The 15562-nt window shown below is 34.5% G+C and overlaps 2 protein-coding genes and 1 long non-coding RNA gene across 3 annotated transcripts; 2 read left to right on the forward strand and 1 right to left on the reverse strand.

The window, feature by feature from the left end:
- The first annotated feature begins 322 nt into the window (after window positions 1–322).
- On the forward strand, window positions 323–10476 carry LOC111215857 (calmodulin-binding protein 60 G-like). Its single transcript, XM_048778241.1, has 3 exons — window positions 323–722; window positions 10327–10337; window positions 10396–10476. Exons 1-3 carry the CDS (start codon window positions 323–325, stop codon window positions 10474–10476), a joined length of 492 nt encoding a protein of 163 aa, XP_048634198.1.
- Window positions 7444–9461, forward strand: LOC111201402. The gene is made up of 6 exons (XR_007339297.1): window positions 7444–7810; window positions 7947–8026; window positions 8173–8292; window positions 8391–8610; window positions 8706–9000; window positions 9076–9461. It is a non-coding gene; the product is annotated as an uncharacterized LOC111201402 (long non-coding RNA).
- A 288-nt stretch (window positions 10477–10764) lies between the features above and the next one.
- Window positions 10765–13266, reverse strand: LOC106447576 (transcription factor bHLH130-like). Its single transcript, XM_013889530.3, has 6 exons — window positions 12525–13266; window positions 11990–12237; window positions 11420–11599; window positions 11260–11325; window positions 11099–11167; window positions 10765–11009 (listed from the first exon to the last, which is right to left on the reverse strand). The coding sequence occupies exons 1-6, from the start codon at window positions 12946–12948 to the stop codon at window positions 10950–10952; spliced, it is 1047 nt and encodes a 348-aa protein (XP_013744984.2). The 5' UTR covers window positions 12949–13266; the 3' UTR covers window positions 10765–10949.
- Window positions 13267–15562: the final 2296 nt, after the last annotated feature.

Genomic DNA, 15562 nt, shown 5'->3' on the forward strand with positions numbered 1-15562 from the left:
CCCAAAATCGAATCTCGATCCCTTTCTCTTCGTCTTCTCCGTCTGCTATTTTAGATAGAAACTGACGGGATTTAATAAGAACAACATCGTTGGGTGAGAAAACCATTATTAGGGGTAAATTTTATTCTTCGAGCAGTTTCCCTTCATTCAACCTCCCAAAATTAAAAAAAAAAGAATTATTGGCGACGCACAGGGACAAGAAGAGGTCAACAAATCTGCCTCGAAGATTTGAGAAAAAGGTCCATATAATGAGACAGCGACGATATACCGCTGACTAGAACGCCCCTTCTTCTACAGGTGAAGGGATGCTGCAGCCACGGGCATGGAAGCTGCGTTTTGTAAACTCGCCACCACCGATGATATTTACGTTTACCAGGATCGAGGCGGAGGATGGTTCTCCAATAGCAATCGAGCTCCTCGATGCCGCCACAAACGCCCGAGTCACCTCCGACTTGCGGCTCGAGATCGTAACGCTGCTGATATCGCCGAGGAAAGCTTCACCACCGAGGAGTTTAACAGGAATATTCTCCGACCACGGGAAGGGAAACCACCATTGCTCGCCGGAGACCTGACTGTGACGCTTGAAGACGGGGTCGGAGTAGTCAGCGGCGACGTCACTTTCACAGAAAATTCGAGCTGGACGAGATGCAGGTTAGGTGCTAAAGTTAGACAACAAGGAGGAGTTGTGGAGGCCATAAGTAGAGCGTTCGTGTGCAGAGATCGTCCAAGAGGAGAGTGTGAGTAAATTCATAGTTTAGAAGACTTTATTTTCACCCGCATTTGGTAAATCAATTTTGATTATGCAGCTTATTCTGATTCTAAGGTACACGACATGACCAAACACGGAGTTAAAGAATCTCTTGATGGATCCCAAGACGATGAGGCTCAAGATTGCAGATCTTGGTTTAGCCAGAGCCTTCACTCTCCCTATGAAGAAGTATAACCATGAGGTAATAATCTCTGTTGATCTGTTTGAGCTCAATGTCATTGTATCTGGTTATAAACTGGTTCTTTTCCATTGCAACAGATATTGACTCTATGGTATAGAGCTCCAGAAGTTCTTCTTGGTGCCACTCATTACTCTACAGCTGTTGATATGTGGTCTGTTGGCTGCGTTTTTGGTACGTTTTACTCACTTCAATATCAATCTTTACTTATAAAAACTACGGAAACTAACGTTGTTTCTTTGACATTGACAGCTGAGCTTGTGACCAACCAAGCGATTCTTGCTGGGGACTCTGAGCTCCATCACTCTCACTTAAACTTCTGAATCAGACTTGAAAAAATTCTTCGGTAACGTCTTCTTCCGATGTTGTTGCGTAATCAGCCTTCGACGCTCTCCGTCTCGGTAGATCGTCGCAGTTCATTGTTGCTTGGCTTCTCCGTTTCTGGGACTCGGAAAACATCAAGAAGTATGGTAAATTCATGGGTATCACTCTACTTCTCTTTGATGAGAAGGTATTGTATCCAAAAAAGAGAAGATTATGTACTTTCGTTTTTTTGGTCGCTATATGTTTCAGATTGTCTCTCATCACACTGCAAGGAACTATATGAAGTCAAAGAAGGCAAATAAGAGTTTGATTTCAAGGTGGTCACCGAGACCGTTCCAAAATGAGCGTGATTATGTCCCGTTGAGCTCTATGGCTTGGCCAAAGACGAGTCTGATTACGGATGATACACAACAAGGTAAGTAAGCGTACAAGTGGATTTATTTTTATGAATCAGAATTTTAAGAAGAATTTAATCTGTTTAATTTTTATATTTATAGCTTCAAGATAGATAACAGTGACCTTCGAGAAAGGAGGCAAGCCTACTGTTAGAGTTGCTAGCCTTGGCCACGCGTTGCATGTCTGGCTCAATTGAGAATACCTTGGTAAGATGTGAGATTGAGAAGGTGCATAGCTAGATGTTCTCACAAAAATTATGTGCTAACAAAAACATTCAAGTTTGATGATGAAATATGTGATTTTCTTGTGTGTGAACAGGATAGTGTGTCTTATCTGGAGCATAGATTCACATGTCACACGTAGTGTTTCCATCTTAGGGTTGAGCTCTGGACCACTTGATCTCACTGAGAAAAACAAATGGGGAAACAAGGTTTGTCATGAATCGTACTTTCTCAACCTCCAAGGCAATTTTGATCTGTTTTTTTTTTCAAATTTGTAGGTGGGTATTGAAGGCTAGAAGCTCTATATTCACACGAGAAAGGATAGAAGAAGGTTAAGTGGCAGAAATTCTCATGAAAAGCACCAGGATTTACCTGGTATCAGGTGGAGTTACTAAATATTTTCAGAATTGAAAAGATATATTTGTCATTTAGATAGCAAGATGTGATCTAATGAACAATATTTGAAATATCTGTTGCAGGCATGCGCCAGGAGTTTAGTAATATTAAGTTTTCTTTTTCCATCTGAAGAAGATTCTTTAACGAAATAAGGAAAATAAATAAGTATGTATTCCTCTTAGTATCACTAGACATGAAAATAAAAAATTTGTGCTCACTTCACCACCACAGGTTAGTTTATATCTAACTTAGCACCAACATCTTATGCTCATTTGGTATTCCTCTTACTGTCACTAGATATTATAGACTGCATACTGGGAAAGTTGATAACTCTGAAACATCACATGAGTGGTGCTATATCTCATGCTCCAAGAGCTCCTGGAAACTGCGGCGTGGGCTTTCATCTTTCGTGTGTGGATCATATCATGATGAAAAAGCTGTTGGCATTGTAAGGTAATCTATGATGCAATTGGTTTCATACATGATTTAGGTATGCTCACAAAAAAAAAATCAGTTTAACCCTTACACCTAACCAGTCGTCTCTCTCTTTGATGACAAGTACCGGGTGGAGATGGCAGTATCAGATGCATCCGACTCTGCTCTGTTTGTAGCTTTCGATGCTGAGATGAACAAGCTGATCAATGTTCCTGCTGCATGAGTGTCTCAAGGCATGGTAACATCAATCAATTGGCATCTGTTATTTGTGTGTAGCTTTAGTAAAATTGAAAGGACTGTTTAGTTATTTGTGATTGTCCAACAGGGCACCAGCATGGAGGATGCACATAACATTGCTTTCCCACAGTGCCTCAGAGACATACTGGGGAGGGCCTTAACATTCCAGCAGAAACTTTCAAGGTTTAATTTCTCATCAAAGCATCAGTCATTCACCTTAATTTCTCTGTATATTTACGTTTAAGCACTCCAAGCATTATTGTGTTATGTATACCCATACTCCTCCACATGGAGGTGATGAAAACACCGGCAATGATGTTCCAGGAGCTATATATAGAGATACTTCTGAAGCTCTTTAAAGAGGTGCTCCAGTCAACAACGGCGGACCCATTACTCATGTCATGGTGAAAGGCAAGAAACAGCCTCTAAACCTACCAAAAACCATGTTCGCAATGGTTAAGCTTCAGATTACTGGAGCCTAATGGAATGTTGCAGACTTCCACAACTGCTTTTTGTCGTTTTCTTAAAAAAAATCTTTAATAAATGTGTACTTGAGCTATTTGGCTCTGTATTTCAGATGACTTAGAAAAGAGCCTCCTACAGTTATTTATGTGTACTTGAGCTATTTGGCTATGTATTTCAAATGACTTATAAAATAGACTCCTTCAACTAATTTATATTTGCTTACACTTTTCAAGTGTATTAAACGAATAACTGGTAACAGAGTCAAATATATTGTTTCACCTGCTAGCTGATTCGTTAAAATGTTTTTTAATAGTTGTATGAATTGTTAAAATCTAACCTTAGCTATTTTGACCCGTTTTAAAGTGCATGTAACATCTCTTCTTAAACACACGTCCACTACAAGAAAGCTATGTTTATGTCCTTTTGCTGATATTTTTAACCAAAGAACTGGTAAGAGATACAAATATATTGCAATTCCTTCGCGACGTCTTACATATAGAAAAGTATAACAACTCATTCTCATCATATTATCGATAATTTGTATTAAAACAGTGAGAGCAAAATACATTCCCAGACTCAACCACGTTGTATCTTAGGGTCACACAGCATATCACACTTTCTGTGATAAAAATATCTATGTTGTAAAGCAACTTGCGACAAAATAATACTCTGTCCATCAGGTTCCTTTGTGTACGTTTTTTTAAAGCGGGCCAATGAAAAATAAGCATCTAATGAAAAACAATTAATCAAACAAGTAATAAAAAAAGGATATAAACCTTAGATAGAGTGTCCAAACGAAAATAATAGGCCAATAATAAACTATATTTTTGTCATGTCATCCCTCTATTTGTTTTTACAAAATGATCCTTTAACTTTTTACTTAAACAATTATAATCGAAAATATTTTTTTTTGTGAAATATATTATTTATATAAATATAATTATATTTTATATTTACATAATAGTTTGTAAAGAAATATTTAGTGTAAATAATATCATAATTTTATAAAATACTAAAATAAATTAGGTTGGTTTTCAACTTTCACAAATAAAAAGTATTATTTTTAAACTTAAAAAAGAATATATCAAGAATATTCTTTTTCAGGAGAGAAAATAGAAAAATATATTGGAGACAAATCCATCTCTGTTATGAAATTCCTCTATTTTAGAGAAAAAAAATAGAGGAATACATGGGAGATGGTCTAAGGCATGGCCGACGTAAATGATCGACGTTGAGATTTCAAGTTTTCTGATTCTTACTATTATAATGTTTCAATATAATTTGAATATTCCCTTTGCTTTATAATATAATGATTTAAAAGTATTTTTTGTTTCACTATATAAATTGTTTTTATATTTCAATGTAACTTTATACTTATTGGATATTGTGTGGCCAATTAAATTATGTAAATTAATGTGTAATTGATTAAATTTATATATTAAATGACAGTTTTATAAAGTAATAACTTTAAATATTACAGATTTTAATTAAAACTGGATGATATAAGCCTCAGATAGAGTGCTACGTAGGCGAAAATAATCGGCCAATGAGAAACTATATTTTTGCCATGTCACCTCCTCTATTTGTTTTTACAAAATGATCCTTTAACTTTTTACTTAGATAATTATAACCGAATATAATTTTTGAGTGAAATATATTATTTATATAAATATAATTATATTTTTTATTTACATAATAGTTTGTAAAGAAATATTTAGTGTGGATGGTATCATAATTTTATAAAATACTAAAATAAATTGGGCTGGTTTTCAACTTTCACAAATAAAAAATATTATTTGTAAACTTAGAAAATAATATATCAAGAATATTCCTTTTTAGGAGAGAAAATAGAAAAATACATCGGAGACAAATCCATCTCTATTATGAAATTCATCTATTTTATAGAAACAAAAGAGAGGAAAACATTGGAGATGGTCTAAGGCATGGCCGACGTAAATGATCGACGTTGAGATTTTAGCTTTTCTAATTCTTACTATTCTAATGTTTCAATATAATTTGAATATTCTCTTTATTTTATAATATAATGGTTTAAAAGTATTTTTTTTGTTTCACTATATAAATTGTTTTTATATTTCAAAAAAAATTATATTTATTGGATATTGTGTGGCCAATTAAATTATGCAAATTACAGTGTAATTGATTGAATTTATATACTAAATGACAGTTTTCTAAAGTAATAACTTTTAAATATTACAGATTTTAATTAAAATTGATTACATTATGAAACATATAGAATAATCTATAAACTAACTCTATATAGATATGAGGACAAAATTGTAAAGTGGTCTCACCTTGAATTTATCTCATTATGTGCATTTCCAATTGTAAGGAGATAATCAACATCTAATATTATGTTACTCTCAGTATATTAGAAATGGTCGAACCGTAAACCAATTAATGATGATGTAAGTAAGACATAAAAATGTATTTCCAGTTATCACAAATATAGAATTAATTGACAACAACTTAATTATGTCAAGCATAGGACAACATAGGACAACATAGAAGAGTTTTTATACTTTCTAATATTATAATATCTCACTATATTAGTAGTCAAATCAGTTTTCTTTAACACAAATACTCACTTCATTCTTGAAGTTTAAGCTTTTCTATCTCATGATATTAGTAGTTTGATCCAAAAAAAAACTATCGAATTGTACATTATAATTGGAGAAAGAAAACAAACAAAAATCAACCAAAGACTTTTAAGGTATATGAAACAAAAATTGGAAATAGTAATTCTCTGCAATTAAAGAATAAGACAATAAAATTGTAAAAATACAAAATAAAACAAAAAAATGTACACAGAAAGAAAGATTGAGTAAACTAAAATCATAATATAATTTTGCATAATTGATAGTACTCAGTTACACTAAAAAATCTAAATTTACAACATACACAATTTTGTTTACATCTTTAAACATGTTATCTAATTAAAATGATTCTAAAAAAATTCCCAGCATGAAGAGTCAAAAAATATACGATAAAATATAATACATAACGTTAAAAATACATTATCACTGATCACTAAAAAATCATGTTAGTAGTAATAAAAATGAAATTACAACACATTTATTAAACCCATAGAACGGCACACAACAAAGTGTTATTAAATATACAAACTACAAATTAAATATGCTCAACGCAAACACACATAAAAATGATACATCATATTTGAATATATATTTAAATAAATAATTTTAAATATATTATATTCTTGATAATTTTAAAATTGCTTAACAGGAACTAAATTATTAAAAAATTAATATACAAATAAAACTAAAGCAATATTTTGTAGCGTCAAAATAATAAATGAATAAAAATATATTATGTTAATAAAATAAATTTTAGATTTTAAAGACTTCTAATTCATGAAATATTACAAAATTCAAAATTTGTTTATTACAATTAATATTTTACCATTAGATATATTAAAATAATATTCTAGATCAATGTTCAATTGTCAGTTTTCAATTATTATACGTAAAAAAATATTATTAAGTGCACTTCTTTTTTTGAAAAGGGGGTTTTATATTTTAAGTAGGTTATTGGAGTACTTTTTCTTTTCGTGAATTTATTCGAGATGAGATTCCGATCTTTTAAACTAAGATAATTTATGTTCTATACATAATTATATATTTTTAAATAACTCTAAAATCTCGGACTTGATTCTTCATATTTTATTAGTTAATTGTGTTATTTATAATAGAAATACTTACTTCAAACTAAAAATATATAAAAAAACATTTAAAATTAGTTATATATAATTTAATATACAAAAGTTTACATACAAATAAAAATGATAAATGTAACAAATTTAAATATATTATCCGCGCGTAGCGCGGAAAACGAATCTAGTTATAAGAGAAATTATTGTTAAATCCCTCCTGGTGAAGCCACCTCAGCGTCCACGTCATAAAGTAGGCTTCTGTCGAAGCAACACGTGTCCCACCCCAAAAGGCAGCACTTCTTCATCTAGATCACGTCTGGACTTCTAAATTTAACGCATATGTTTAGTGGTATGGGCTTTAGATCGGACAGTTTCTTTGGCCCTAATCTATTTTCGTGATGTTGTGTGTTATTCACTGAGAGCGTTATGGTTTTTACATGTTAATCTCCATTAATTCAGACGAGTTCTTCAATGGTTCTTTTAGATCTGATAGGCGGTATAAATAGATGTGAGTATTCTCCCCGCTCGATGTGCTCAGAACTTCAAGCTTTCCAACTCCTCTTTACTGATTCGGTTCAATGATTCAACCGATTTTGACGAGTTCACCGAACCGGTCTATCCGTTACCTGAAGAAGGATCTCGGTTCCGTAACTAAATCGAGATGGTTGGATTAGCTAACACAAACACACAGCTTCCAGGTACGGACATGATTTGTATATATATATATATATATATGGTCTTATTATGTATCTGGGCTTTGTGTTCCATATATTGGTATCGGTTTATCCATGTAACATACTTATTTCGATCTCAATTTCCGTATCACTCGCTCAGATATTTTAGGAAAAGATGGGCACAACTGGAGGAAGAAGAAAGATGGTAAAATGGTGAAAGAGGCTCACGAAAAGCTCAAGGTTAATAACTTTTCTCTCGGTGCTCTACTAATATATTCTTTAGAATATAAATATCCAACCATCTCAACATTATATTGTTCCTTTTTAAAGTGAGTTCTCTTTTTTTTTTTAATGGTGGTTTTGATAAGTTCATGCTATTTATACAGGGTAATAGGATAAGCTCCAGTGGAATAAAAGAAAACAATTCAAATTCATTGCTGTGAATATTGATTCAACGGCAAACACATCCAGAACATTGTCACCACTATGTGAAGATGTTGATTCTGGTATACATAGTTATCTTTAGCTTTATGTCTGTTTAGGGTCATAGTTCTATTTACAGGCTACCTTGCTGTACTAAAAGTTTTACCTCTTCCCTTTCTAGGAAACCGAGATGGTTGGATTCATGGGAATAGAGTAAAATAAAACAACTCCCAAAGATTGATGGGTGTCCCAGCATTAGATGCTTCCTTTGAGAATCCGTTGGCAAGATACCAGAACCTACCTTATAATCCTCTGTTGACTCAGGCAAATCCTTCTAATGCTGGATTAGTGTCTGTGGAAGGGCATCTCAGAAATCCTCTTCAAAACCAAGAAATTGGCAGGTATTGTATCTTAACTTATCTAATATAAAAGTAGATTGATTATATGTGAGAGAGGATCAGTATTGATTGACAGAAAGATTCTCCTCTCTCTGTAGAATCCAGTTCAGGACAGCTTTCCACTGCAAAAATGGCCCGTGGACTCCCATGGTACTGACCTGGCCTTACATGAGAATTTCGAGACGTTTTCGAGTCTTATCGACGGTCAAAACCAGCAGCAGCCTACCGGGAGTAGTTTTCAAGCTCCGTTTTCATGGACCTGGACCTCTAGACTCTCTCTATCGACCGTTTCTATAATCTTAGGCATCGATGTCTTGCTAGCGGTAACGTCCAAGCACGCTACGTGTGAGGAATTCAGAAATATTTTCGAAATGACAACCCAATCGATGGCATGTACCATTTATGATTATCGGCAGATATTTATTATGAAGATGATGTTTACTTATATGGCATCATCATGTTGTGCAGGGTGAGCAAGCTGTCGGTCGTGCCTACCTCGACATGCTTGGCTGGAGGGAGTCTCCAACTAAATTAGACGGATGCTAGAGGCGAATTAAATCTTCGCTTCAGGTATTGCTGTTGCGACACTCCCGGTTTACACGGCGACTTACCAAGAGACAAGAACTGCTATTACATGTCACCGTAATAATATTGGTCGAAGATGCGAGCTGTGCTTCTACTTTAGACAGATGCGAGGCTTTAATATTTAACATATTTAGACAGTCCATTGCCTATCAGATGGAAATTAGAAGGCCTTCCATTCTAAATGTCAACAACCAGAAACTTATTTTATAGCAAAAAAAATGTTCGAATAGAGACCAGTTAAAATTATCTATAAATTAAATTTTAAAACATACAAATAATTTACTAAACATTTATTATACATAAGATAATAAACATGTTCATCTTATAATACTTATAAAAATGTTACTAATTGATAATGTGAAGAATAAAATTATCAAATTATCCACACATTAAAACATACAAATAATTTACTAAACAATTATTATACATAGGATAAAATAATCAAAATGTTAATAATTCATCTTATAATACTTTATAAATTATAAAATGTATATTAAATATTTACTATAACTATTTAAATCATTTTTAAATTATCATCCCGCCCATAGGGCGGGCCGGCCCTAATATTTTATATGACATAGTTAATCGTGAGGTTACGTAAGCCTCTGTTATCTTAAAATCATACAAGATTATTATTCTTACTTCTTTAGGAACTAAAAATATGATTTTATGCCTCACATGATATATAATGCAATTACATATGTTTTTTTTATAATGCAACTAAAAGTTTCTTGAATAATGGTTCAACAATAGCTTTAAGTTTCTCTCTATGCTCTCCGAAGAGATTTCACTTCATCATTCTTTGCAATCTTAGTTTGCAAGTCCAGTAAAGCTTCAATCATTTTCTTCTGATGAGATGTAAAAGCGTCCAAGATCTCCTTCTGAGAATTAATAAGCTGTCAAAGAAAACATTTCACATTACTCACTAATATTGTCTATACAAAAAAAACTTATTATAAATTAAAACAAGTCTTAGCTATGTCAGAATTGGAAGAACTGGTGATTCACTGTAAACTTGCTCCTTGTGCTCAGATTAACAATCAATACGCGAATCATTCGAAAAAATACCAATCAATTGCTGATGTTTGATCAAAAAGTGATCAACTTTGTGAAATGTAATTATAAGTGAGTAAGGGAAGTGCGTCGTAAACAGTTTAAAAAAACACTTAATTCAACATGAACATCACTATAAACAAAACAAAGATACTAAAAGGTGGTGTAGTGGCGCCCGATTCCATCAGCCATGCATTGCTTTGGTTCCGAGCTGTGTTATTGCCATATTAGAACTCTTTGTTGTATGTTTATTCCAAACTATATATTTATGTGTATGAGTTAGAAATAAATTAAACCTTAGTTTTTATCCAAAAAAAATATTTTGGATTATTTAATTTTTTTGTAAAATAATTGTTAAATTTTCTATTGATTTAATTTTTAACGACTTTAAAATCATTGAATTTCCATTTTATCATCCGTCTCAGAGAAAGTATACGCCAATGTATTTACCACCTTTTTTACTTGGTTTATTTCAGAATTAAATATCAGTCTAACTAAATATATAGTATGCAGTCTTGGTTTAATGTAATAATGAAAATTTTTATTATTAGCTTGACCCAAAAAAACAAAGATTCTCTAGCTTTCTGATTATTACAATTTGCTATGTTTCGGCTAAAAAATATTCAAGAGTACATTGTTTCTTTCTTATCCTTTCTCTCATTGCTTTCTTTAGTTCTATATACGCACACACACCTTGTTGCAAGCTATATCAAATTCTTCTCCTTGTTCATACACTTGCAGTTAGCTCTGTTCTCATTCAGAATCTGTGTAAACCAACAGAAAAGTTCAACCGATTTACATATAAACCTGTCTTTCAGTTTTTTTTTTTGGGTTCAAATGATCATTAGGTTACCTTATACTGTCTTTGTAAATCTTTGATGTAATCCACTGCTAAATCCAACATATCCGCAGTGTTCGTTTGCTGTTATGTAACAAAAAGACACCAAAAAACATTAAAACCGGTTCAATGCAAGAGAAAACGATTTGTTTTATGATCAAAACCCATTACAATACCTTGTCCATATTAGGAACAAGCTCTTGTAGTTTCCTCATTCGTTCGCTTATCTTTGTTCTTCTTACCTGACATGAGTAACAAAAGAGTTTGTTTCCAAGTATTAGACTTCACAGATTCAAAGCTAGTTCATGTAGCAAGCAAGGCATTGTTGAAACTTACCCGTTCAGCAATGCTTCGAGGATGTGTGGCGCAACCACGTTTGGCTCTAATCCTACAAGGAACAGAGTCTTGTAGCTGCATGAACTTATCCACTGTTACCATGTCCGAGGCTGTAGATGATGCATTAGGTAGACTCAAGTGATGCGAGAGTAACTGCATTCGATTCCCAGACTCTCCATTCTGTTTAAAGCAAATTATTAAATTAGTAAAATTAACATTTTAAATATTAAAATTATATCAATAAAATAAACTATGTATCTATTATTATTTATTTTATATAATCTAAATATAATTATACTAATATATTTAACTAATCGTTTTATTTGATTTGATCGGTTTATATACCAAACAATATTTTTATACCGCGGTTTCTTAAAAATAATATTCGTTCTGTATATTCAGTATTACCAAATACTGTTTTCTCTATTTTAATTCGGTTTTAATTGGTTCGGTATATATAAATTAAATAAATACATGTGTACCAGTCAAAATTTAGTATAATCTTAAACATCATTCAATACTCTAAACCGGTTTGGTAGTATTAAACCGGGTTGAGAACCGAGTAGATACCTGGAACAATTTGCCGTCGTCCTCTGTTTCTCTTTTGAGAGATGATAAGTTATCAATGAAGCTGGCGGGATCGTTCCAATGGCTATATTGAAAACTAATTTCAGAGGCGATTTCAGGTATCTGAGAGAGCATTCCTAGAGAAGAAGGTGGCCTTGAAGAGAGGCTGTTGTGGCGTCTTAACTCACTGGAACTAGATGGACTCTGTTCGTCTTCTTCGTAGTTCATCAAACTCCTCACTGAGCCATAACCTGAGATTAGAAAAGAGAGTTCGGTGGGTCATAAAGTGTCGAACTTTATGGTTTCTGCGCCAAACCTAGTTAGAGGATAATCACTTTCCGGGAAATTCAGACAAGATCTTGTCTTACGGCTTTGGTAATGATAAAATTTCAAATTTTTAAATAAATATTAAAATGAGTAAAACAGAGCAAAACAGAGCGAAACCGAGAAAAACAGAGTGAAACAGAGCGAAACAGAGCAAAACGGTGAAACAGAGTGAAACAGAGTAAAAACAGGGCGAAACAGAGTGAAACGGTACCGTTTTGAGCAGTTGTGTTCGTGAACATCTCCGCCGGCGAGCTGCTTTGCCGGAGAAGGTTTGATTCAACAGGTTTGGTGTGATGATCGTTGAGAAACTGATCCAAACCAATCGTGTTCATCATCCTCTTGCTCTGTCTCGGATAATGCGGCGGCAAACCCAGAAAGCTAGACGGCTCAGGCTGCTGCTGCGGCGGCGGAAGAGTGGCGGCGTATGAAACAGAGGTGACAGGGGACTTAGCCTCGAACTCACTGGGACCATTAGACCTGGCGAATCTTGAAATCAACCTGTCGGAGTCAAGTCCGCTCTTGTTGTCGTCGGCAACGAAAGCGGCGAGAACAGAGCTTGGTGCTGAACGAAAACGAAGTAGACCCGACCCGGAAGAAGGTATGTGATTCGGGTCGTAGAGATGATTTGAATCCATGAAAGCCACGAACTTTACGGGTCTTGTCTCTTAGCTTATTGAGCTCTGTTTCGTAACGTTTAGGAAGAACAGAGCTGAGGAAACAAAGTCTTCAACTTCAACTTTTATTTAATCTTTTTTCTCCTCTCGTATGGTTCTTGTTGTGTCACTAAGGAGGAGATAAGAGCTTGAGGATGTAAGAAAGGAGGTTTGTACTGAAGAAGAAGAACGGTGAACAGAGAAGAGAGAGAGAGAGAGATGAATATTTATCGTCTTTTTTTTTCTTCTTCTGAGTTTCTGCGTCCAACTTGAATTGCTGAAGATAGCGGCGGATTCAAAAGCATAGCATAAAAATTAAATGAGGAAATAAAATAAAACAAAAGTACAGAGGAAGACGTCGTTTCGAGCCGCCTGTGAGGTTGGGTCACGGAAATGCCTTTAATTTTCTTTTTTAAAATTACATTTTTAAATACTTTTTGGTCTTTATAGTAATATGAAAAGATGAAATGTGGTTAGAAGAGAATGTAGAGTTTATTAGATTGAAATAAACTTTTTTACTACTCAAGTACAGCAAGAACATGTGAGGTTAGTTATCTGCCTAATCAATATTCCTGAGTTTTTACTGGTGGACCCGTGACAAATTATTTTCTGATATTTCTTTGTTGTTTGTAACCCTACAAATATAAATTCGTGATACCATTTTTATACTATAATTGTTTTTTTCTTTGTCATCCACCGATTTAGTATATACGTCTCCATATGCAAAATTATTAACATACAAACAAAATAATTGACATGTGATCCAGATAATTAAATCGTTATCATACGAGTGTATTTGTGAGAAAAGGAGACGATAAATCACAGATTTACTTCGTACGTAGTCAACTTGTGCTGACAAATCAAATGTTTTCACATTCGAATATTACGCTATAAGATCGTCCATCATGATTGTGTCCCATCAGAGTACAAAAGAAAAGTCAGAAGTTGGATCTTCAGCATATGGTTAAAACACAAAACATCCTTTTAATGGAAAGATAATTGTCGGAAGTACAGTTTGTAAATAAGAGTCAAAACTGCAACTACTTTTCCAGCAAGATGAAAGTAACTTTTCGAATCCAATTTAGGGTTCACGGAACCTACGCAGCTTCTTCTACAAGATCGTGACGTTGATACGTTGGGAACGCAAGTTGGTGGCGTCTAACGAGGATTGGTGGATGAATATAATGAACGTGACATACGGTGCGCCTGCATGAAGATCAATGATAGAAACACTTTAATAAATCTCATTGGTCAATGATGATACAATGATGTCACTAAGTGTGAAACTATGGACCTCGTCCGCCGCCGTCGTTAATTTGGCGCACCGCTTATCTATAAATCTTATCTTTATTTAACTTTTATATTTCTGACTTTTTACTCTTTTTTTTTTTCCATCTGGTAGTTATTATTAAGGGACTAAGCCCAACAAAATACATTTAAAACATACACAGAAAGCCCAAGAAACATAATAGGCAAATTTAACTTAAACCTGGGCCGTCAGCCCATTAGCCTTACACCGAAACCCTAAAAACAAAAGAGGCGCCGCACCATGCGCCGAGAGGACGAAACACGTGTTGAAGCCTTAGCAAGCCATGGACACGCGTCACAAGACCGTTGCTCCTTCACCGCTTTGAGTCACCACCGGAAAACCGAACGTCGTTTCACCGGGACACCGGAAACCGTCGGAACCATGAACTCCGACTCATTCAACTTCATAATCTTTGGTCCTTTCACCGGAGAGCATCCATCGAGAACCTCGAGATCTCATCCAATCGTAGAACCACCACATCCACACGATCCAGACATCATCACAAATCCTGGAATCACCTCACCACCATCAGCGCCTGAGCCCTTTCCACGGAGAGCGTCCATCGAAACCTATTTCGAGAGCTCATCCAGGGCCTTCACACCACTAATCACGAAGGATCTTTAGAACACAAACACAACGGGTCTTTTGCAAATAGCCGGCGTCATAGGACTGAGAAAGTCCCCACCCCCGGGATCATAAGCCGGCGAGAACAGAGCCAGAGAAGCCTCCTTCTCCCGGAAACAGAGCCAGCGAAGCCTGCATAAGGAGCAACGGCTTCCCAGAAGCAAAACCCAAAGAACGGGAATGATAGAACACCGGAGAAAGCTTCATCTCATCTCAGAGAAGTCCCGGTCTCCGTCGCTCCCTTTCCTTGCCCCATTGGACTTCAGTTTATTTCTGACTTTTTACTCTATATGCACCCGTTTATTCTCTTTGGAGTTTTTATTTCATTTTTGTTATATGGGAACTACCGTTTATGTGCCTATATATGGTTGGTTAACTGGATAGAGACATAGATCGATGAGTTGGAGTAGCTACACAATTTTTAAAACTCGAGCTGTTTCTTTGTTAATCAACAAAAAGCCAAATTTTGTATGCACAAGCACATGCACCCATTCATGCATAGGTAATAGACGAAGTTCGTAGCGCACATAGTTTACTATGAAAATTAATAATCATCATAATAAAACAAGAAGAAATGTCTCTAACATAATGTAAATCTCTTTATAAAAAAATATTCTACAATTATCAGAAAGAAACAACGAAAGGAGAAAAATATAAGAGCAA

The sequence above is a fragment of the Brassica napus genome, chromosome A4, assembly GCF_020379485.1.
Source record: "Brassica napus cultivar Da-Ae chromosome A4, Da-Ae, whole genome shotgun sequence".
Classification (NCBI taxonomy): domain Eukaryota; kingdom Viridiplantae; phylum Streptophyta; class Magnoliopsida; order Brassicales; family Brassicaceae; genus Brassica; species Brassica napus.